Here is a 23,299-nt window from a genome sequence, read left to right as displayed (position 1 = left end):
ATTCTTAATTATATCTACAAGGATCATATTCCAAAGTGAGGTCACATTCATAGATACTGCAAGCTTAAAAATTGAACCTGTCTTTGGTGGGAGCAGGGGAGGGGCATGACACAACCTATAAGAGCAGGTAAGGATGGGAATGAGGACAACCATAGCTGTGTCTCTCCCTTCTCAGGAGAAGCTGTGACTCTCAGCTTCGCCTAGGCTGAGTCAGCAAATTGGTTTTAGCCTTCATTTCTGTGCGTTTATTCATTTAAATTCATTAAGACCCCCACCTCCAAATCAAGACAAGTGAGAAAGCTATTTAATCCAGTTGGCTGTCTATCTTTATGACAGGCTCACTCCACTCACTTCAGCTGGATTTTTTTTTTTCACTGCCTAACAATTATCATTAAATGATAAAGCGCAGACCAACAATAAACATGTTTATCCTTCCTTAGTTTTCAAAGACATTCTCTAGGTCTAACACTTTTTAAATGAAAATGCATACTTAGATTTAGAAATTGTTTTAGGCACACATGCCTCTGTGTAAACAAGCCATGGAAACATAGAAAGAAAGAATATTAGATACCTTTTCTTTTTTTATTTTTTCAGTGTCATCTTAATTTTCCACAGTGGACATGTTTTACTTGAGTGATTTGAAGAAGAAACTTTTTTCCAGTAACATGGGTAATTTTAAGACAATTTTTATAAATTGTCCACGACAGTTTATATATATATTTTAAAGTAAGGTGAGTGGGCCAATTGGTATTCTAGGAACAGACCGTGGATTGTTTTGTGAAGGTTTCAGATGCTCTTTAGATTTTGGAGCAGTGTTAACGTTAATTATTCAGAACCTCATCAGACTTTCCCAGCGGTGGCAATGGAAATCCATGGTCTCCATCTGGGAGGTTTCCCAGGTGCCAGGAACCTGGCTGGATGAAAAGCAGGCCCCTGCTTTGCCATGTGGCCTAACAAGGCACCCGCATTGTGCCTCTTCCTGATTTGTTGGGGACCAGTCCAGAATAAGCCCTGTCATCTCTCACCAGCAATACCATTTAGCTTCAACAAGCATGTGTTTTTCTAGTCTTTAAACTATTTTGAGGTCTGCCTTTTGTCTGGTGTGCTCTGAGGACGACCCGCATTTCCATCAGCCCCCATTACTGGAAGCCATAGCCTAGAGTGAGGCACTTTGTAGCTGTTACACTATTTTTTTTCTTTTTTAAATTTTATTTATTTATGATAGTCACATAGAGAGAGAGAGAGAGAGGCAGAGACATAGGCAGAGGGAGAAGCAGGCTCCATGCACCGGGAGCCTGACGTGGGATTCGATCCGGGGTCTCCAGGATCGCGCCCTGGGCCAAAGGCAGGCGCCAAACCGCTGCGCCACCCAGGGATCCCTGTTACACTATTGAATACAATTCGCTCCAAGGGAAATTTTCCTCTTTTGGCTTCTAATATGTTGACGAATTTTTGAAATTTCAATTACTTATGGTTCCCAACTTAGCAGGATGGAGACATCCAAGATACTTAATATGAGAAACTTTCCAGTCGCTTTTAGAGAAGGGTTTGTTGTCAAGGATGCAGCTCCCTTCCTCCTGTCTCTGAGACTGAAGTGCTGTGTGGTCCTAAGAGTCCCTTAAGACTCAAGGTGTAAGCCCCCACCTGGGAGCATCTGCAGATCCTGGGAGCCTATTACATATGCAGATTCCACCTACTAAATCAGAATCCCTAGGGGTGGGGCCCTGGGCTCTGTGCTTTAACAAGCCTCCTGGACATTCTGGTGCACTGACAAGTTTGGAAAGCCTTGACTTAGAGGTCCTGGTGCTAGTTCTTCCCCAGCAGAACCAAGTGCCTATTTGTAAGGACCCTTGGGTGCTGTAATCAGTTTACCCTTCAAGGTGCACATTGTTCCTGATGCTAAAACTTCAATCCAGGTCATCAGACCAATTTCTAACAATTATTTTCACTTGCTTGGAGCACTTCTCACTTTGGAAATCACTGAGCCTTAACCACAAAGAAGAGAGTTTGGATATTTAAATTCTTTGCAGGGAATTGTGTGTTCTAAATGTAATTCAAAGGACCCTGTATTTCTCTTCTATATGGAAAGACTGTTTAGATGTTCCTTCCCACTGTCCCCCAGATAATCCCTTCTTGAAGTCTCTTGGGGGAGAAAACAACAGGTGCATCTATGTCTTCTCCTTAGCCTCCCCTCCTTGCCAGTGCATGTGGCTCTTCTATACCATGCAGTTCTTCAAGTACAGCACCCTGATGCCTGTGCTCTTGTGCAAGCTGTTCTCCACCCCAACTTACTCCTACCCCCATCAGAGCCGGCCCCTACTCATCTCATCTACTGTGACCTGGCCACTTGCAAGACTATTCAAGCACCATCCCCTCCTTCCCTGTCAACTTTCGATGAAGACACATTTTCCCCCTTGTCTGCTTCCTACAATACCCTAGGCAGATATTTACAGCACTAATGTGCACTTGCATTGAAATTATTTTTTCTCTTTTCCTCTGAGCTTTGAGTTCCAGGAGAGTGGCAATTTTAATCCCAGGTTCTCCATCTGCATTGCCCAAGACATTCAAGCCCATGAGGTAGAATGAATAAACATTTCTTAAAGATGGTCCTGCCATCTCTGCTGGAAGCTTTCAAAGCCTTAGAAAACATTTTTAGATCATGTTTGCAAAGAACAGTTGATGGCCAGCCGGTGGTAGGTCAAACTTCTCTGTGGACTCAACCAAGTGAGCTTTTCAGTGAAGCTGATCTCTTAATGGAAATGAAAACCCAGCCATCCAGCCATCTGTTATTTTGCCCTTTGGCCAGGGAAGCCACCAACTCTGTCTAAAGGCATTATTATTTCAGGTTCGAGAGCTTCAAACACGACTACAGAGCGTGCAGGCCACAGGGCCCTCTAGCCCTGGCCGCCTCACTTCCGCCAACCGCCCAGTTAACCCCAGTACCGGGGAGCTGAGCACGAGCAGCAGCAGCAATGATATTCCCATTGCCAAGGTGAGCTCCAGGGGCGGGCGGGAACCCTGCTCTTTTATCTGGAATCAGCACCAGCTTCTACCATGCATTGCTGCTGTACAGTCATGTGAAGAGCTCATAGGGCCCCAAGGGGCATCCCTTGTACTCCAAAGGCCTCCTATGCTGGGGCTGCAAGGAGGAATAAACCACTGGTAGTTTTAAGTCTCTCTCAGCTGTGACCTGGATGCCAACTCTCATTAATCAGCCAGGAGGAGCAGGTCATAGCTGACAAGTCATTATGGAAAATGCAAAAAAAAAAAAAAAAAAGAAAATGCAATATTTTGTGAGGTTTTACAATAGTAAGGGGTGGATGGATAGTTGCTCCTCAGGGCCAAGTTTCAGCCCAGAAAGGGACCCTGAGTAAATGAATCAGTGATCTCCCTTCTCATAGCACCAATAGCCCTGCTTGCAGAAAAATAGATTCTGGTGGGTAGGCCGTGGCAGTTAGAGAAGCAGCCCCATCGCTGCCCATAGGTTGAGTCTAATCCAGAAGGAGTATTCAAATGACACATGTGCTTTTCCCTGGTAGTCTACCAGTCCACAAGAAGATTTGTTCTCAACCATCAAGTTGAATAAGTGAGGTCAAACCCTTGCTTCTCAACCAGAAGTGATCCTGTCCCCCCGAGGGATATTTAGCAATGTCTGGAGACATTTCTGATGGTCACAACTAGAGTGCTATTGGCATCTTGTGGCTAGGAGCCTGGGATGCCACTAGCCATCCTACAGTGCACAGAATAGCCCTCTACAACGGAGATTATCCAACCCAAGATGTCACTAGTGCTGAGGTTGGGAAACCATGAGTTAAGCAGATGGTGGAAAAATTGGACAAGTGAGTTATTTTTAGAAAAATGATTAATCAGTTTAGTTGCCATGGCTAAACAGTAGCCCTGTATAAGTGCAGTCTTGACAGTTTATCTGGAAAATTATATGTCATTTTTTGATAATTTTTTGTTTTTCAAGATTGCTGAGAGGGTGAAGCTATCGAAGACCAGGTCTGAGTCTTCATCATCGGATCGGCCGGTCCTAGGATCAGAAATCAGTAGTATAGGGGTGAGTGTTCACAAGAAACAAGGCAAGAAAGTAAGTGCCCAGTAGAGCTACACAGACAGCAGCTTGTAGATGACAGAACTTCCCAAGTTCACCTCCTGTAAACCAGTTAATTATAAAATAAATTATACCCCATTTCCTTCCAGAGGATCAGATTAAAGAGTACCATGGTTTCTTCATCAGGGAATTACTTCTTCAGCTATGAAGGAGTTTCTCTTTTTCTCTACCTGGAAACTTTCAGAAAGAAATGACTTATGTCTAGTTGCTGGTAATACAGATAAAAGTCTTAAAGTACCTGCTTATATCACCCTGCTATCCCAGAGACTGAGTGGGTCAGGGAGCTCTGAAAGAATTGGACTTTTTGCATATGCCTCTTAAAAGGGAATGTGCTCTCCACTGAGGATGAATGCTGCCTTTGAAGTGTAGCCCAATGCTGAGAAATACCAGAACCTTCTCACTTAGTACCAGGGTTTTCATCTGAAGAGCCTAAAAACCCCTTGGGGCCATAAATGCTGATGAATGGTAGAAAGGGAATAGTTTTAGTTCCCTAAGGAATATTTTTTTTAGGATTGGGGCTGAGGCTGAGAGTCAGCTATTTGATCCTCAGGAGTGGGGAAAGCCTGAATAGTATTTTTGAAGCCCTAATTTAGAATTTTGCACTGAGAAAAATTGCATGGATCCAGATTCGATGCCAGAGCCAAACTGTGAAAATAAAGGAGCTGGCTGCACTCTTTGGCTGCAGCAAACAGAGAGGCAAGGGCATGGAGGGGCAGGGGGTCAGGAAGGGGAAGGGAGGACAGATTCTGCTCAATATCCCCAAATCTAGGAACTCTAAAGAGGCATGCTCCCCAGGCTGGCTGCCCAGAAACACATGCCTAGAGGATACAGCTGTATTTTGATTCTGTTTATGTGCTATTTTCACAGTAGTTAGCTTTTTATCATAGAATCATACTACACAGACTGAGAAGGATCAGGGTAACCCTTTCCTGGTGCCTGGTTGTCAAGGAATATCAGCTGTAAATTCTTTTGCATGCAAAGCATGCCTGAGGACTGGTCCCTAAAGTGACACTGACTAGAGGGGGATTCATGCTTACCTGTGCAGGTATCCAGCAGTGTGGCAGAACACCTGGCCCACTCTCTTCAGGACTGCTCCAACATCCAGGAAATCTTCCAGACACTCTACTCACATGGATCTGCCATCTCCGAAAGCAAAATTAGAGAGTTTGAGGTGGAAACAGAACGATTGAATAGGTAAGGAGAAATTCTGTAACTTTGAGCGATGGTGTTATAGGGGTGGGGAGCTGCCCTCGTTTCTCTTTCAAAGATCAATTCAAGTTGGCTTATGAATTGTGATATAGAAAGATGCTGTCAGGTTGGTGGGTGGGGAGTTCCCACCTTCTTGTTCATCAGAGGAGCGCTTATGGCAGTCGGGGCTGGCTTCGTGGGCCTTGTGTGACCTGTGTATTCAAACTCACAAGCCTCATGTTTGGAAACATCCACACTTGGCTTTCCTGTTCTACTGTCACCATTTTAAATTCTTGGGGCATCTGAGTGTCTCAGCTGGTTAAGTGCTTGCCTTATGCTCAGGTCATGATCCTGGGGTCCTGGGATCGAGCCCTGTGTTAGGCTCCCCACTACTGGGGAGCCTACTTCTCCCTTGTCCTCTGCAGCTCTCCCTGCTTGTGCTCTCCGTCTCTCTCTCTTTCTCTCAAATAAATGGATAGAACCTTTTAAAAAATAAAAATAAATTCTTAATTTATGAAGCAGAGTTCCACCTTTTTATTTCGTACTGGCCCTTGCAGATTAGGTGCCAAGTCCTGGGAACAGTCTGTATTGAATAACAAGTAGGTCAGAAAGACAAGCTGGCCTCCAAGCATGCCTGCCTGTGCTGCCAGGAACCACAGAGAGAAGCTCCGGAATATTGAGTCCGCATCCTCCGGGCGCCTGGAACTATCAGGAACCAGCAAAGGCAGTCTTACTGAGGCATTCTGGGGTTGACCAAATATGCTGGTCTAGCCCTCCCTGCTCCCCCAGAGGCTGCCTCATTTCATTTATGCTCTTTGCAAATGTACATAATCCTCAGTCCCTACATTCTATCCTACTTAGTCCTATTTAGAATAACTTTCTAAGTAGGTCTAACTGTCCTGCTTAGAAAGTTTTTCCAGTTTTATGGATTCTTCCCAAATCTCACAACAGAGGTAGTTAAAGTTTATACTTATGCCTCTTGGCAAAGGCTGGTTTATAGGTCATCCCAGAAATGAGGGTTGCTGACAAAGCAAACAAGGACCAGGGCCAAATCCTGGTAAACCACGGAGTCAGAATGGGTCCTGCAGGGGCAGAGCGCACTGCTGAATCACATCCAAGTGTGGCGTGGCTGCCTTGACCTACCAATCTTCGGTGGGAGAGCACAGTAAGAATTTGAAAAGCTTATGAACTAACCAGGAAGAAATGTGGATGCCAGCCCCCCTCCACCGTTGCTTAATACCGTTCCTCTTGTGTCTGGCAAGCCTGAATAGATTGAATTGTAATGTTACTCCTCCCTGATTTGAAGCTGTTTAATACAGTGCTTAAGGACTAAGGAAATGCAGCAGTCTAGGTCATTTCAAATCTGGAAATTAAGTGGTTTCCTTATTAAATCCGAAATACTTATGAGTGACAATCCTGATGATTACCTTATAGCAGTAAAACAGCCCTGTCAGTACATGGCCCGGGAGTGCTTAAGATCTGAATCAGATATGCCCTTTGCAGTTTAATGAAGTTAGATGCTTTCAGGGGCCCTCCGTGAGTGAGGATCTCCTCTCTACAGATTCTAGGATTTCACAAGTCTGCTTTGTGGTTGAACTTGGGGGAGGTTCCTTTCTCATTTCTGCGCACTGAACTGAGACACCAGAGAAAGGGGAAGAATTTGGTCCTTGTAGCTCACATTATCATGGTGTCTTGGTTTGCCAAGGGTTCTCACAAACAACTACTTAATCTTCAACATGGGAGGGTACAGTAGTCCCATTTTGCAAATGAGAAAACAAAGGCTTTGATGTTAAGCGACTTGCGTTGAGTCCAGCGCTGTTCAATAGCCCAGCTGAAATTCTACCCCTGCCCTTGGACTTCCCCTCCAGTGTCTTCTCTCTGAAGAGACAGCTGAAGAGATAGCTACAACTAGAATGTGGGAATAATCTTAGAAATAGCCTACCAGTATGTCCTCATGTCTGCCATTAAACTGCTCATCTCAAAGTTGGAGGCCCTATTTCACCCCCAAAATGAGAGCCTTTAGCTTTGTGATTGTGTGTGGAATGGGGGTTATATCTCCTCAGAAGTGTTTCCTTATGTAACAAATCTGTTTTAAGCACCTACTCTGTACTAAGTTATTTGTCATGCAAAGGAAAGAAAAACAGACAAGGTCCCTGCTCTCATGGAACTTATATTCTGTTAGGAGAGTTATACAAGAAGCAAACAAATGAGATCTTAAGAGAACTCCCAGTAAACAAGGCACTGATAGACGAGGGGTGAAAGTGTTGCTTTTTCGGTAGGCTACAGGCCGAGTCTGGAGTCCAACATGGGGCTCAAACTCAAAACCATGAGATCAAGCCCTGAGCTGAGATCAAGAGTCAGATGCTTAATGGATGCTCAGCCAAGGGAAACACCCAGGTGTCCCCAGGGGGTGTTAATTTTAGATAGGTAGCCAGGGAAAGCATCTCTGAAGAGGGGGCTTTAAGTTGAAATTTTATTTTTGTTAAGATTTTAAAAATTTATTTATTCATGAGAGACGGCGGGGGGGGGGGGGGGGGGCGGGGGCGGGGCAGAGGGAGAAGCAAGCTCCATGCAGGGAGCCTGATGCCAGACTTGATTCCCGGACTCCGGGATCACACCTGGGCCGAAGGCAGGTGCTAATCCTCTGAGCCACCCAGGGATCCCTAAGTTGAGATTTTAAGGGGGAAAAGAAGCAGCCATATGACAAACTAAGAGTCTTATGGACCAAATTACAACCTTAAGATCGAAAAGGAGGTTGATGTGAAGTAAGAACTGTCCAAAGGCCAGTGGAACTGAAATGGAGTAAATGAAAGAAGTCATATGCAGTAAAGGTAGCAGAGTTGGCAGGGCTCAGTGGGATATGGATTTTTTTTTTTTAAGATTTTATTTATTTATTCCTGAAAGACACAGAGAGAGAGGCAGAGACATAGAAGTAAGCTCCATGCAATGAGCCCGATGTGGGACTCGATCCCGGGTCTCCAGGATAAGGCCCTGGGATGAAGGCAGTGCTAAACCGCTGAGCCACCCGGGCTGACCGGGATATGGATTTTGAGGCCGTGGACCGAGTTTGTTCTTTATTCTGTGTCATTGGAAGTCGTTAAAGGATTTTATGTAGCAGAATGGATCTGATTTAAATTTTGAAAGATGACTCAGGTGTAAAGAATGGAAGGAGGGGCAAGAGCGGATGCAGAACAATGACTGCAGAGGCCCAATGTGGCCAAAGTGGAGGTGATGTGAAGAGGGTGGGGGTCAGTGTTTTTGGTGATAAATTCAGTGGAAACTGCAGTTACGATTAGATCTGGATGTAAGAGAAAGGGATGGTCTCAAGATTCTCACGTGTCTCACCTGTATTGTTGGGTGGATGGTGGTAGCATTTACTGAGATGTAGATTACTGAGATAGGGGAGGACAAGATTTGAGGAAAATCAAGAGTCTTAAATTTGAGGTGCCAGTATGACATCCAAATGGAAATATCAGGAAACATCTGGAGATGTGAGAATGGCACTCAGAAGAGAGATCTGAACTAAAGAAATTTGTGATCCATAGGAATATAAATGCCTGATGAAGTCATAGGACTGGATAAAATCACCCTGAAGGGAGGAGTGTTGATAGAGGAGGGCAGCCAGGGCTGTGTCCCAAGGGAATGCCAACCCCCACAGATTTCATAGAAAATAAGGAATGAACAAAGGAGACAGAAGGAATGATCTGTAAGGCAGGAAGAGAACCAGTAAAGACCTATTATGATCCAAGTGAGAGAGAACATTTTCAGAAGGAAGGAGTAGCCGTTTAGTGGGGTGTTGCCTGAGAAGGCCCGTTAAATGGGATTGGCCACATGGAAGTCTGTGAGCTAGCTAAAGAGTTCCACCTACTTAGTGAGGACCGAATGTACACTGGAGCAAGTTGGAGTAAATGAGAGTGGGGACTGTTTCAAGAAATCTTAATGTCAACAAGAACAGAACAGTATGTTCTTGTAACGCCTTACATTGAGTTAAGCCTGGAGTTGCCAAAACCTCACAGTGGTCTTCGTTATACACCCACGAGACCTCTCTCATGTTGGTGTCTCCACATTCTGCTCTAAGATATGTGGTCCGATGATTGGTCCTCGGACCAATCAATCAAGGCAAATGGCTTCCAAGACCCTTACCATTTCAAGAGTCACTTGCATTTTATATGTGTGAAACCCTGTGTGTCTTTAAGACTTGGTGGTCGGAGTACTATCAATGGATGTGTCCATGGGAAATGAATCATTGCATCCAGAGCCTCTGTCTCAGGACAGAAAACAGAGAAGCGGAAGGCTTATGTTTTGCTGACTTTGCCAAAAACTCATATGCTCTGAATTTGTAGTTCTGATTCCTATAAAGCATGAAGTGGGTCCAGTCCCACTGCTTGTCCTACCAGTAGTCAGCAGTTGTGGCACTGTACAACCTGGAAGGAGTTTTGAACACAATCCACAGTTCCTGGTCTGTTGCCCATTCAAGGGCCCTTAGGGACAGTTTCTTACTCCCTGATTCATTTTCTGCTCTGTAGTAAGTGGTTAAGAGAAGAGGATCTGAGGTCAAACTGCCTAGTTCAAATCCCAGGGCAAGGCACTTAACCTTTCGGTGCCTCTGTTTGCTCCTCTGAGAATGGGGATAATAATACTTAATTTAAAGGGTGATGGCAGGTTATTGAGCAAGGGTTTAACACATAGTAGCTATTGCTGTGGTACTGCCTTTTTTTTTTTTGTCCCTGTGGAGGGTGGTTTATTGAAGTGCACCTGTCATGCCTCTCTTAAGAGCCTGAGGAAACATGATTGACTTCTTTCCCTGGTGGATCCTCAGCACCTCACACGTAACTGGCACATGGTGTGTTGCTGGCTGGGTGGGAAGTAACAGGGGGCTTGTGTGTATTTCTAATTCACACAGAATTTAGTGATTCTTGTACTTAAAGTTGCTTCCTTTATTACTCACATCAGTTACATTTGCTAAAACCTCTGACAAGCTCACCTCCTAACATGCGTGTCTAGCCTGGATCTAGATTAGACCACTCAAATATTGGCAAATGAATTGTAATCCTAATGTGAAATCATAAAAGGGATTTTTCTTTCTTTGTAGCCGCATCGAACATCTCAAATCCCAAAATGACCTCCTGACCATAACCCTGGAAGAATGCAAAAGCAACGCCGAAAGGATGAGCATGCTGGTAGGAAAGTATGAATCCAATGCCACAGCACTGAGGCTGGCCCTGCAGTACAGGTAGGGAAATGCAGGCTGCCTGTGTATGTGCGTGTGCGTGTGGAATGGGGAGCATTTTAATTTAGAAATGCATCCACGGTAACCTGCATAAAGTAGAAACCAGTCTTTTAGAACACATACGGAAAGTTGGACCAGCAAATACTAATGTGATACATACTGAAAAATCCATTAGCACCTTGTGATGATTAAGAAAATAAGAGCAGGGATCCCTGGGTGGCGCAGCAGTTTGGCGCTTGCCTTTGGACCAGGGCGCGATCCTGGAGACCCAGGATCGAATCCCATGTCGGGCTCCCGGTGCATGGAGCCTGCTTCTCCCTCTGCCTATGTCTCTGCCTCTCTCTCTCTCTCTCTCTCTCTGTGTGTGACTATCATAAATAAATAAAGAAAAAAATATTTAAAAAAAAAGAAAAGAAAAGAAAATAAGAGCAATGAGTATGGTGTTGGAAAACTGGTATGTTTCTACTGGCATGTTCAACCTAAGTATTATTCCATTCAAGTAATATCATTCAATATATTTATTTTCATATTTATATATCCATTTGTTGCTCTTATAAGTCTTTATTTATTTTCATATATGTTTTACATTATTATAAGTATAGGATATTCTATTTCCTCAATTTATGGAAGTTTTGTAATGTTGCTTAATTGTCTGCATGCATTTTTTTTTTAATTTTTATTTATTTATGATAGTTACACACACAGAGAGAGAGAGAGAGAGAGAGAGAGAGAGAGGCGCAGAGACATAGGCAGAGGGAGAAGCAGGCTCCATGCACCGGGAGCCCGACGTGGGATTCGATCCTGGGTCTCCAGGATCGCGCCCTGAGCCAAAGGCAGGCGCCAAACCGCTGCGCCACCCAGGGATCCCTCTGCATGCATTTTGAATGACTGTATCCCCTGCATCTAGTTTATATATTCTTATTTTATTTACTCATTTCTCTAAAAGATATTCAGATTTTTGTGGACTTTGAATATAAAAAACAATTTTATGGGGAATAATTAATACAGATAATACCGTCATTCTTTTGAATATTTTCTGTGGGATAAAATCCCCAAGGCAGGAATTATAGATCAAAAGATATGAATATTTTTGTGGCTCCTCTGGTATGCTTCCAATTTTTTTCCCATAAAAACAAGCCAGTTTAAATGACTGCAGTTCAGGACTCCTGGGTGGCGCAGTGGTTGAGTGTCTGCCTCTGGCTCAGGGTGTGATCCCAAGGTCCTGGGATACAGTCCTGCATCAGGCTCCCCACAGGGAGCCTGCTTCTCCCTCTACCTATGTGTCTGCCTTTCTCTTTGTGTGTCTTAATAATAAATAAATAAAATCTCTTAAAAAATAATGAATGACTGCAGTTCATTCATCAATGAGCAAGTGGTGTATGAATGTACCACTTCTTTTCAGCCTCATCAGCTTTGGAACCTATCTGTTTTTAAGTTACTATTTGTTTAATAGCTATAAAGCTATGTATTATTGTTTTCAGGGGTTTATTTTATTAGTGGCACTACTTAGGCATATTTCCAAGATTCCAGAGTAGGGGCGGTACCTTACTCTTAGTATCCTCTGAAAAGATCAGTATGTTTTAAGAAACTTTTTTTCTTCAAAAAACAAAATCAAACCCCAAAACCTATGAGACCAAGGGAGCCTGGGTGGCTCAGTTAAGCCTCCGACTCTTGATGTCATCTCATGTCTTGACCTCAGAGTCATGAGTTCAAGCCCCATGTTAGGCTCTACGCTGGGTGTGGAGCCTACTTAAAAAAAGCAAAATCTGTGAGACCAAAGCTAGAGCACATCATGCTAGTTTACAGACACACCAAAGCAGGCAGGTAATCTACCTATGATAAATCCCGGAAACAGGCTGTTCTGCAGCAACAGTCTGCCTTTGATCTGTGTGGATGAAGCAGTGTTGCAGCATCTCTAACCTGAAAGATGAACTACCCTTGAAAGGAGGAGCTGCCAGCACCCAGAGCTAATGAATGGGTGATCCTCCTTATCTTTTAGTGGAAGAAGATGGAAGTGAGATGATTGAAAAACAGATGGTCTGTTGACTAAATGTTGAGTAAAGCAACATTTCCTCAGCTTAGCTTAGAGAAGCTAATCAGTTATTTGCTTAGCAGGGAAGTTTCTGCACTGCAGGCGTCTTGTCCAGGACTACTCGGGCATGGTGCACATGCTCCACTTCCTGTGCAGACATGGATCTGTGTGAGTCACGTATGGCCATTAGGAAGGGGTCCATCTCTGGTCCTGGACCTGGTGTGCCCAGTGATGACAGGCATGAAGAGAAAGGCCGAGAGACTAATTTCTTCCTCCTAGAAATCTAAATTTGTCAGAGATTTCGTAAATGTTTCAAGGGGCAATTTTACAAGCATCTAATAGAACTTTCTGTGATGATGGACCTGTTATCTGTGATGTCCAGTATGGTAACTGCTAGCCACGTGTGGCTCTTAAACATAGGATATATGGCTGTGGCAACAAAGGAACTGAATTTTTCTTTTTACTTAACTTAAATTCTTATTTTTTTTAAAGATTTTTAAAAAGATTTTATTTATTTATTTATGAGAGACAGAGAGAGAGAGAGAGAGAAGCAGAGACAGGCAGAGCGAGAAGCAGGCTCCCTGCGGGGATCCCGATGTGGGACTCCATCCCGGGATTCCAATATCACGCCCTGGGCCAAAGGCAGGTACTAAGCCACTAGCCACCCAAGGATCCCCAAATATTTTATTTATTTGAGAGAGAGCAAGAGAGAAGGGGTGGGGGAGAGGCAGAGGGAGAGGGAAGGGAAGAAGCAGACTCCCTGCTGAGCAGAGAGCCTGATGTGGGCTTGATCCCAGGACTCTGGGATCATGACCTGTGCCAAAGGCAGACACTTAACCAGGCGCCCCGTAACTTAAATTCTTTTTAATTAAAATAGCCATATGTGGCTAGCTGGTTACTGAAGATCTAGGTCAAAATTGTGTGCCTCTCTCTCTCTCTCTCTTTTCCTTCCTTCCTTCCTTCCTTCCTTCCTTCCTTCCTTCCTTCCTACCCTACCTATCTTCCCATTACTGTGTAACTATTTCTTGTGCCTCAGTTTCTAGGGTCAGGAAGTGGGGAGAGTGATTTAGCTCAGTAGTGTTCTAGCTCAGAGTCTCTTAGGAGGTCCTGCTCAAGCTGTGTCATCTGAAACCTTAACTGGAGCTGGCAGATCTGTTTCTAAGAAGGCTCATTCACATAGCCTGTTTGGTGGAGTTCCTCAGTTCTTCACTCACCAGGCTGGAAGCCTAGTTCTTCACCACATGGGTCTCTCCATGGGGCTGCCCAAGAGGCTTCAAGACATGACCACTGGCTTTCTCTAGTGAGAATGATCCAAGACAGAAAGTGAAGGGAGAGAGAGTGACCAAGATGGAAGTCACCATGCTTTTTTATAACCTAATCTTGAAAATGACATCCCATATCCTCTTAGTCACATAGACCAACTCTGGTATAGTGCAGGAGATAACACAAGGGTGTGGATACCAGCATATGGGATCAGTGGGGGCCATCTTGGAGGCTGGCTACCATAGGCATATTACATTTCCTTTTTAGCCGATCGTTAAAGAAGCATTAAACTTAATTCTCCCACTTTTATTGCTTCTCTGGTATTTTTCTAGATCCTAGTTTATTTATTTTTAGAGAGTGAGAGGCATGCGTACGCATTAGTGGGGGTGACAAGTGGCGGGGGGTGGGGGGAGAGAGAGAGAATGAGAATCCCAAGCAGACTCCACATAGGGCTTGATCTCACCACCCTGAGATCACTACCTGAGCTGAAATCAAGAGTTGAACACTTGACTAGGACTGAGCCACCCAGGCACCCCTAAATCTTAGTTGAAAGTAAAAGTTTAAATTAAGTGAATTGCAGGGGGTGGGAGGCAGCATAGCAGAGCAAGCCCTGGGCTTTGTGCGGGAATATTTGTGGGCATTTCCTCCTTACATGGACAGCACGGCTGAGAAGCAGGTCTGGAGCTGCTTCCCCCTCAGGGGACAGTGCTGCACTGAAGAGGCCTACTGTCCCCTCCCAGAGTCGAGGATGCTGTGTGCTTCTGTTTCAGTGAGCAGTGCATAGAAGCCTACGAACTGCTGCTGGCCCTGGCGGAGAGCGAGCAGAGCCTCATCCTGGGGCAGTTCCGGGCAGCTGGCGTGGGGTCCTCCACTGGTAAGTGTGGCCCCGGGGCCCGCCCTCCCTCTTCCTTCTCGTCCCCTGCCTCCTTTGCTCCACGGCGCCCCTATTTCACTGCTGGCATCAGAACACCTCCCAGCAACATGAAATTTGCTTGTCAAGTGTGTTTCTCATTTTTTCCTCATGACCAAGTGAGTAAATTGTTAATGTTGAATGCAGCAGAACTGGAGTGGAAACAGAATTACAGACCCGTTAAAACAAACAAGCCCTCTCAGGAAACATATTCTCCCCAGCCAACAGTAGGACCAGATAGAGCAGGAGGCCCACAGTTGGTGATGAAAGAGACCTACTTTCCCACATCCTCTCTCTGTGATGCTAAATGTTGAGGGTCCCTTTGCTGTGTCTCGCCTCTTCTCTTTTGCCCCACATCTGTCCTTTTGGGTAGTTTGGAAGCATGGGTTCCGTTTCCCTCGTCTCCAGGTGCCTTGTGGACACAGAGGAAATGGTTTCACGCCCCGTTGTCCCCTTCAGAGGGCTGCCCCCAGAGCCTAGAGCTCTGACCTGTTGGGGATCAGAAGTGTCAGCAGACCCACTCGCCTCCCCGGCCCCAGGGCCATGTATCACTTTGGCCTGTCTGCACCTCCAGATCTGTATGGCCCCCTACAACCACCCCTCCATTTGGAGTAACTGGAAGAGGTGTGTCATTGAAAAAGACACAAGTGTGTCATCCTGGTTTAGCAACATTTGCTATAATTTGGCCTGTGATGGTGGCTCTGGGCCTTACAGTGATGTGAAGAGGACACAGTAGAAAAAGTAGAGAGGGAAGAAACACCAAGGGAGACAGGTTGTCATGGCTCAGTGCCAAGGCCTGGATGCTACCTCAGCCTCCACTTTCTAGCAGCAGCTTCCTTACAGAAGCAACGTCAGGTAAATAGAAAACTGTTTAACTTCAGAGCCAAACGTGGGTGGTGTGGGCAAACCAGGAGTCCTCGGCCACAGGAACCAGGCCATGTGTCAGGGACAGGCTTCTCAGCGAGGGCTGGTAGCCTCCACTCTGGCTGCTCTTCTAGGACACACCTTCGCAAGGAAGGTCATGTCAGGGCCCTCCCAGGGTGCGTCCCCACCCCCACCCAGGTGTTCTCATCAGCTCCTCCCCCTCACTTGGGGTCTAGCTTGTGCACTGAACACTTACATGCTTCTCCTCCTTCAGTTTTGACCTGTACAGGAATCTGAAGCAAATCTGAAGGAAAGGAAGTATCCTGGACACTAATTTCCTACTTCATATCCAAGTTATGAGGCAAGGGAGCAGACCTTCATTTGTATGGGTGACCACCCTCTTCTCTCTTCTTTTTTCTTTCTTTCTTTTTTTTTTTCTAATAGCATTAACATCCCAGCCCAGAAGTAGAAACTCTGCCAGCATTTCCATTAGAAACCTCATTTTTCAGGGTCTTTTCACTAAACCATAAAACTTTATACCTCATATTAAACAGATCCTAAAATGATCTTGGCCTGCTGTCAAGTTTTTTTTTTTTTTTTTTTTTAATATGTGTATTAAGGAAAACGATCAATTAAAGGGAAGAAAAATCAATCCTCTTATTTCCAGTTTGTATCATCAGATGTCTTTAAACCATTCTGTCCTGGAAAAGTACCTTTTATTAGGCTTGTCTCTGCTTGGCACAGTTACTTGGTAGGAGCTGGAAGGGCTTACATAAATCTGCATTTAAAATGCTTAAAATCAATAACGAAATGCTTTGTATTAACATAACCCCGGGTAGCTCATGATATATTTATAAAATGAGCCAGTCAGTAATGTCATGCCTACTTCAGAACAGAATTCAAAGAGCAGTCAGTTAGTGAGATATATGTAAAATATCTCATTTGTGGAAAGAAGAAACACATGAAAGTTGTCAGGGAAATGGCCAAGAAGGGGGTGTCCAAGGAAGCCTACAGGACATATGCACCCATAGCTCTTCCTCACTCAGTAAAGCTGTGAGCTGGCTTACCTTGAGCAGTTCTCTATTAAATTGCCCTTCCACTCTGCTGACAGCAGCAGTTGACTTGCCATTCTGCTCCAGTGGGCCATATAGTTGCACGGCAGACCAAGTACTAGCTCAGGACACTTACCCACAGTACCAGCCATGGTGCTTTTTTCTGTCTCTTGTTGACTACATAGGCACTCATTACATTCATTCTAGATGATTTGAAAAATCTCTCCCCAGGCCACCTCTGCCCTGAGACCAGTGGTTTTGAAACTGTGCCCTGGAAAGCTGGAGGAATGTCTTTGAGTTGGGCCCTAGTCATGGGCTTGGAGGATGGTGGGGAAACTGAACGTGTGACCCCTCACCCCACCCCTGTTCATTTCAACTGGTTCTGCATTTACCACTTTTGTATCTTATGCTTTGGCATATAGTTTCATTTGAAAATACTTGGAAGGCTAGGGATTAGGCGGAAGAGGTTGCAGACTGGTGATTTATTTGGCCACCACAAGAATGAGAACGTTTTAGGCAGGGAATTCACTCTCTGGCCCACCACTCCTCAGGTCTTGCCCCAGCCCAGTGACCTGACTCCTGGGCACATTTGGGCTTGCCAGTGCCTGAGCAGAGAGAGAAAAGTCGGGGGTTAGCACTGGTACAGAGAATACACTGCCAATCGAAAGTTCTCATTTTAGCTATTAGGTTTGTTTCTCTTGCCTACACAAAGCTCTAAGCAAAGCCCTGGTCATATGGAGGCATAGTTTGGGCCTCATTCACCAGGACATGCCAACACAGGAAAAAAATGGCCCTGTGGTAGTGGCAACTGAGTGGGAGAAGTAAGGAACCTGGATAATGAGAAAATCATAGCATGTTAGAGCTAGAGACAGACCTCAGAGATTATGTTAGCCAGTCCTTCATTGATGAGGACAGTGAGCTCAGAGCAGACGGGCCTTGCTAAGAACAGTTTCTGTGTGAGGGCGCCCAGCCCAGCACTGTATCTCTTTGTTGGCCACCCACCAGTAGTTTCTCTCCCCCAGGCCACCTCTGCCCTGAGCAACTAGGAACCGATGAGCCAAACTTGCTGTCACACTTGTCCCATGTAGGTTTGTGTGGATTCATCCTTTGGTTTCTTTGCAATGTAGGAGACCAGTCAGGGGATGAAAACATCACTCAGATGCTCAAGTGCGCGCACGACTGTCGGAAGACTGCTGAGAATGCTGCCAAGGCCCTGCTCACGAAGCTGGATGGCAGCTGTGGGGGTGCCTTTGCCGTGGCTGGCTGCAGCGTGCAGCCCTGGGAAAGCCTCTCCTCCAACAGCCACACCAGGTAATTCTCGGCCCTTCTGCTGTGAGGTGGTCGTGCATCCATGTGTGATCTGCTCACTAGGCTCGGCGTGTGGTGACCCAGCTGTCAGAGACTGTGAGGCTTGGATGAGGACCGAGCTCCTCCTGTGCTTGCAGCTTGCTCCAAGGAGTCAGGGAATCGTCCTGGGAGAGCCGGACAGGGCCTTCTGTGGCAGGGCGGGAACCACAGTCCAGAGAAGGGGAGATTGCTCAAGAAAGTGGAACCTGAAGGTGGAACCCAAACCTACCTTTCTGTCTGATGCTCTCTCCCATTTCATTTTATTCTCCATTTCTACATAGTCCTTGATTTCCAAGAGTATTTGGGGGAGCTTAAGGCCCATTTCCTGCCAACGATCCCTACGTACCCATGACCCACGCTGCATCCTGTTCCCAGGCTCCGTTGTCTCCCCTCTTCTTCTCCAGCCTCTGTCCTTTGTAAGCTGTGCTTGGACAATACCCTCTTCTTTTCCTGCCTCTTGTGCTTTGCAGAGTGATACCAAATTCATAGCAGGTACTTAGCAGACACTCAGTGATGAACCGGAGTTCAAGTTCTGTGTCTGTGAATCTGAAGTGGGTACATGAAAAACATGGGGAAGAAAGTAGTGAAGATCTTGCTAAGCATAATTTGCTGAAGCTGTTGGATTCTTTCAGAAGGGAGTAGGGGTTCAGAATGAAGGCTTTTCTAGTGACCTTCCTATTTCTTACCATCGAAGCCCTAAAACCATGAATGCCTTCCCTTCATATGTCAATTCTCAGTCTAGAAAGTACTTTGTTGAAGATTCTCCTATGGTAGCCCAGTCATAAAAGACAGGAAGGGTGACTTACCCCATTTGCACAGGGGAGAAAGCATTGGCTCAGAAGTCTGTAAGTGGCTTGGCTAGTAAGGTCTCTTGGGTAATACAGGGAAATCAGGACTGAGACTCGGGACTTTGGCACCAAGCACATTACTCTCTCTACTATACCAAGTTGGATATCATGATGTTAAAAAAACAGTTGTCTACTTGCAGATCAAGTGGCAAGACCCACGTAAGGCCGGATTAAATCTTAAGAGCCAATGGGGAAATACTGATGTTTCCTTGGTGCCTGAAGGCAACATAATGTTCCCATCTCTCTTCCTGCTGGCAGGACCCAGCCATCTGCCTAAATGCATCCATTTACCTGTCCTGGACCTGGGGCCTCAGGAGAGGGGCCATTCCCAATAACATAGTTGGCCAAGTGCTCACAAAGTCAAGGGAGTTATTTCCTTTTGATTCCCATGCACCAGTCGTCCTCTTCAGTGAAACACCGATCATAATTTATTTTCTTTTTAAAACCACATTCTTCTGCTTAACCACAGAAAGCAGAGGCTTTTCTTAATGACTTTTCCAGATGTGTATGATCTATAATTTCCTTGTTCATTTAGAGTAGAAACGCAGTCCTCGTGCTATCAGAGATACTGTTCTGTTGAACTGGTTAACATGAGAAGCAAGTTGACAGGGAATATATGCTGTTTCAGTAGCTTATAAGGAGTGTGTTATGGATCTTTTTGCTCACACCTCCCCATCCCCAAAATAATTTTGTTTTAATCCAAATCAGAGACAAGTTTGGAGTCTGTCAAAAATAAGAACTCTCACCATCCATTTAGTGGAGATTCTGGTCTTGAACATTTGTTAGAAATACTTTAACATATAGATGAGCCTTGATTCTGAGACCATTTTCTTAGAGGAATTTAATTTTTGGTGATATATTAATACAGCTTGAGATCAATTTAAGACATGGTCTTTATTTTCAAGGATGACCTCATGAAAGAATGGCCCCCCCTTGAATTAATGTCAATCTCAAATACGTCTTCCAATCCAAGTACAGAGGACTTTTGCTCACATTTCACTCAGTTGTCCTTAAAAATTCACTTTCACACTTCCACCCAAGTCAGAGAAGCCAGGGTGGGCACAAAAGAACCACACACAGGCCATTCGTGTGGCACTCCACATTTTTTGGTCCTGACACAACCAGACTACTTTATGTGACATGTGAGCTCTGAAAAAAAGTCCCAAACCACTAACCCTTTTAATGATTATAATGACTAATTTTGTATGGAAATCTTGCCATTCCAGCTTAGATATTCCCCCATGTCAAGTTTATGGGAGAGAGAAATGGAGTTTTCTGTGTTGGAGCTTTACAGGGCTCCATTCCTCCCACCGTCACCAACTGGCACAGAGAATTCCAATCAGAGGTGACAGTCAGCTATTCCTCAAGGTCTCAGGAAAGGAATGCTGAATGTCCGGTTTCCAGATGTCTTCCTGGCAGCAGATGGACAGCTCCTGATGACAGGAGGGTCGTGGTTTGGGGAAAGGAGCAGCAGAAGAGCAGTTACCAGCAAGGAGAATAAAAATGGTAGGGGATCCGTGGGTGGCGCAGCGGTTTAGCGCCTGCCTTTGGCCCAGGACGCGATCCTGGAGACGGGATCGAATCCCACGTCGGGCTCCCGGTGCGTGGAGCCTGCTTCTCCCTCTGCCTGTGTCTCTGCCTCTCTATCTGTGTGACTATCATAAATAAATAAAAATTTAAGAAAAAAATGGTAGCCAGCCTATCAGCTGACTGTTGACAGGAGCCCAGAGACACTGATGTTTCTCTTTTGAAAAACACAGCCACAGCCTCCTCAGGGGTTATAAGTGTCTTAATGGACAGAGTAACTAGGTAATGTTGATGGCTTGGATAGCTTTATTAGCATCTCACAACAGAGGAGCCCATGGACTAAATTGCTGAGGTGGGAATAGGGAATCCTTAATCAATTTCAGTTCATTCCATGGAAGCACTATCATTGATCTAAATCTACAAAAGGACACGTGGCCAAAGACAAGATAAGCCTCAGCAGGACTGCCCTAATGGGGACTAGAGCCCGTGCCTTTGCCCTGCTGTTGGGTGGGGATCACGGTGAGCTGTGGGAGTCTGGTGATTGCAGCCTAGCAGGTGAGCTGCTGGGCACTTTCCAGGAGTCAGGGTTCTACCTGGCTGACCCCCAAACTGGATTAAGGGCAATGGCACTCAAGATGCTCACTTTTCACCTTCTAGGCTGGTGACTAAGTCTTCTTAGGTGGAGTCTCACTGGAGCAGAAGGGAGGGCTGATGACAGTGGAAGGATGGATGAGATTAGAATGGCCGTCCTATTCTAATAGGACCACCATCAGCAAGCTTCTGGGAGTGAGAGACCAGATGTGGCTGTTGTAACCGTAATCTTCATATTTTCATGTCCCTCTGAAGAAGGGAGTTGCTTTCTCATCCCAAGTATCAGGAGAGTCCATCCAAGGCCCTTGGGACTAATGCTTATAGAAGCACTAGTAAATTCTAAAGTACAGCTCAGATGCATTCTCCAACATGACAGCATGGTGCTCGGGCCTGCTGCTCAAATGTCCTTGTCATTTATCTTTTAGGCTCTATGAAAACTAGGTAGAGACCTGAAAGGCTTTTTTTTTTTTTTTTTTTTTAAGACTTCTTGATTTCAAAAGAATTACATGATCATTTTAAAACTAAATAATGAAAATCTAAGCATTATATCAAATTCTCCATGCTAGGACCCTCACTGGAAAGAACACTGCAAACAGATCAGGGTATATTTCCACAGATTTACCTGCCCATTTTTTCCTTTGTTAAGATCCTTGGCTGGAAATGACAGAATGATACTCTAATAGCTTAAACAGAAAAGGGCTGTGCTGGAAGGATATTCCACACACAGGAGCTGGATACCCAGCTGGAGGCAGAGAGCTACAGGAAGCCCGAGCAGTCTTGGAAGCAGGCACCTGAGCATAGCCAGGCCAGGCCACATCCAGCCTGCGCACTCCCCACGTGTGGCTCTCATCTCCCTGCTGCGGGCAGGCTCCCCAGATGACAGAAAGCCAGCATAACACCTGCATTTGTACCCAAGGCTGACTGGTTTCACTGGTGTCAAGTAAAAAAAAAAATTCAAATAAGGGACATCTTGCCAGCTAGGTTCAAGCCCTACCCCTGTCATCTGTGGCCATGACAGCCCCCACAGGAGCCACACAGATGGAGAGGAGAGGGGTTAGGTCCCAGAAGAAGATGGAAGGTGTGAATCTGGCAGGCCAATGGCAGGCATCTTTAAAAACATGATTATATCGAATTTTTAGTCTCCTAAGAATCCTACTATGTGGACTCCTAAAACCTCCTTTTCCCCTTAGCATTACATTTTTTTTTTCCATGCAGTATTCATATGTGTCAGTAGCTGCCCACTCATATTGGAAGACAGTCCATCATGTATTTTATTTTATTTTATTTTTTCCATCATGTATTTTAAACAGCTTCCTCTTTTTGGACATTTCTACCCAGTTTTTCCACTATTAACCATTAGAGCCACTGTCCTTTTTTTTTTTAAATAATAAATTTATTTTTTATTGGTGTTCAATTTGCCAACATACAGAGTAACACCCAGTGCTCATCCCGTCAAGTGCCCCCCTCAGTGAGAGCCACTATCCTTGACCTCACACCAGTGTGTCTTGAAAAATTTCTGTGGGACCAATTCGAAGTAACAATTTGCTGCTCAAAAATGATTGTTTCCGTTGTCAAATAGCCCTCCATACATGATCGAATTATCATCCTCTTCCTCCACACCCTTGCTAAAACTGGATAGTGTCAGTTTTTTCAATTTGGCTGATCTCTGGGCAAAAAATACCCTATTTAATACTTTCCGCCTCCTAATTATTAGTGATATTGAAAATCATTATGATGTTTGATTTTTCTAATGCCTGAGAAATTGTTAGCCACAGTATAGCTGTTAGGCTTAGAGAGTGTCTGTCTTGGTGTGTTACTGGTGACTGAATGAGGAAAAGGTTAACATTGGGTTTGGAGATGTCTCATTTTCAACACTGTTATCAGGAGACCTTTAAAAATGGCTGTAGAAATAGAATCTGTTTCTCATTTTGACTTCCACTTTCAACTAAGTTCTTGGGACCTTTCTTGAACCAGACAGGTTTTGAGGACTTCAGTTATCTGGCACTGGATTTTCCCATACCTATATTTTGTTAGATAATTTTTCTTCACTTAACCTAGAGAATTCTGAGAGCTATCTGAGAGAATATAGGCATAAAAGGTTAGGACTGTGTTTAGGGGTTTTTAATCCTTTGAGATGAAGAGTTGTCAGAGAGGGTGGGGAGGTACATTGCTACACAGCACTACAAGATGTAGGCAGTTGACAAGGCCCATCTTCTCAGAGGAATCCGGGCACTTAGGAGTGGCTGACCCCCTCCTTCAAATAAATTTAAAATGCTTAGCAAAAACAGAAAACCAGCCTAATGGCATTTCCCTTCTGAAAATGAGCTGCCCCT

At 44.9% G+C, this 23,299-nt stretch overlaps 1 protein-coding gene across 13 annotated transcripts in view; it reads left to right on the top strand.

Annotated features, from left to right (window-relative positions):
- The window catches only part of MCC (MCC regulator of WNT signaling pathway), a 305,067-nt gene that overhangs the window by 228,101 nt on the left and 53,667 nt on the right, over positions 1-23,299 (top strand). For all 13 annotated transcript variants that reach the window (XR_003131184.3, XR_007410039.1, XR_003131183.3 and 10 more), the window contains 6 exons: positions 2,846-2,992; positions 3,971-4,060; positions 5,160-5,308; positions 10,395-10,535; positions 14,598-14,701; positions 17,781-17,964. Coding sequence is in view for 8 of the 13 variants with exons in the window: in XM_025435387.3 (XP_025291172.1) it covers positions 2,846-2,992; positions 3,971-4,060; positions 5,160-5,308; positions 10,395-10,535; positions 14,598-14,701; positions 17,781-17,964 (815 nt within the window). In the remaining 5 variants the exon portion in view is untranslated. The remainder of the gene's footprint in view (positions 1-2,845; positions 2,993-3,970; positions 4,061-5,159; positions 5,309-10,394; positions 10,536-14,597; positions 14,702-17,780; positions 17,965-23,299) is intronic.

The sequence above is a fragment of the Canis lupus genome, chromosome 4 (genome assembly GCF_003254725.2).
Source record: "Canis lupus dingo isolate Sandy chromosome 4, ASM325472v2, whole genome shotgun sequence".
NCBI lineage: Eukaryota > Metazoa > Chordata > Mammalia > Carnivora > Canidae > Canis > Canis lupus.
This window is presented reverse-complemented; position numbering and strand designations above follow the sequence as displayed.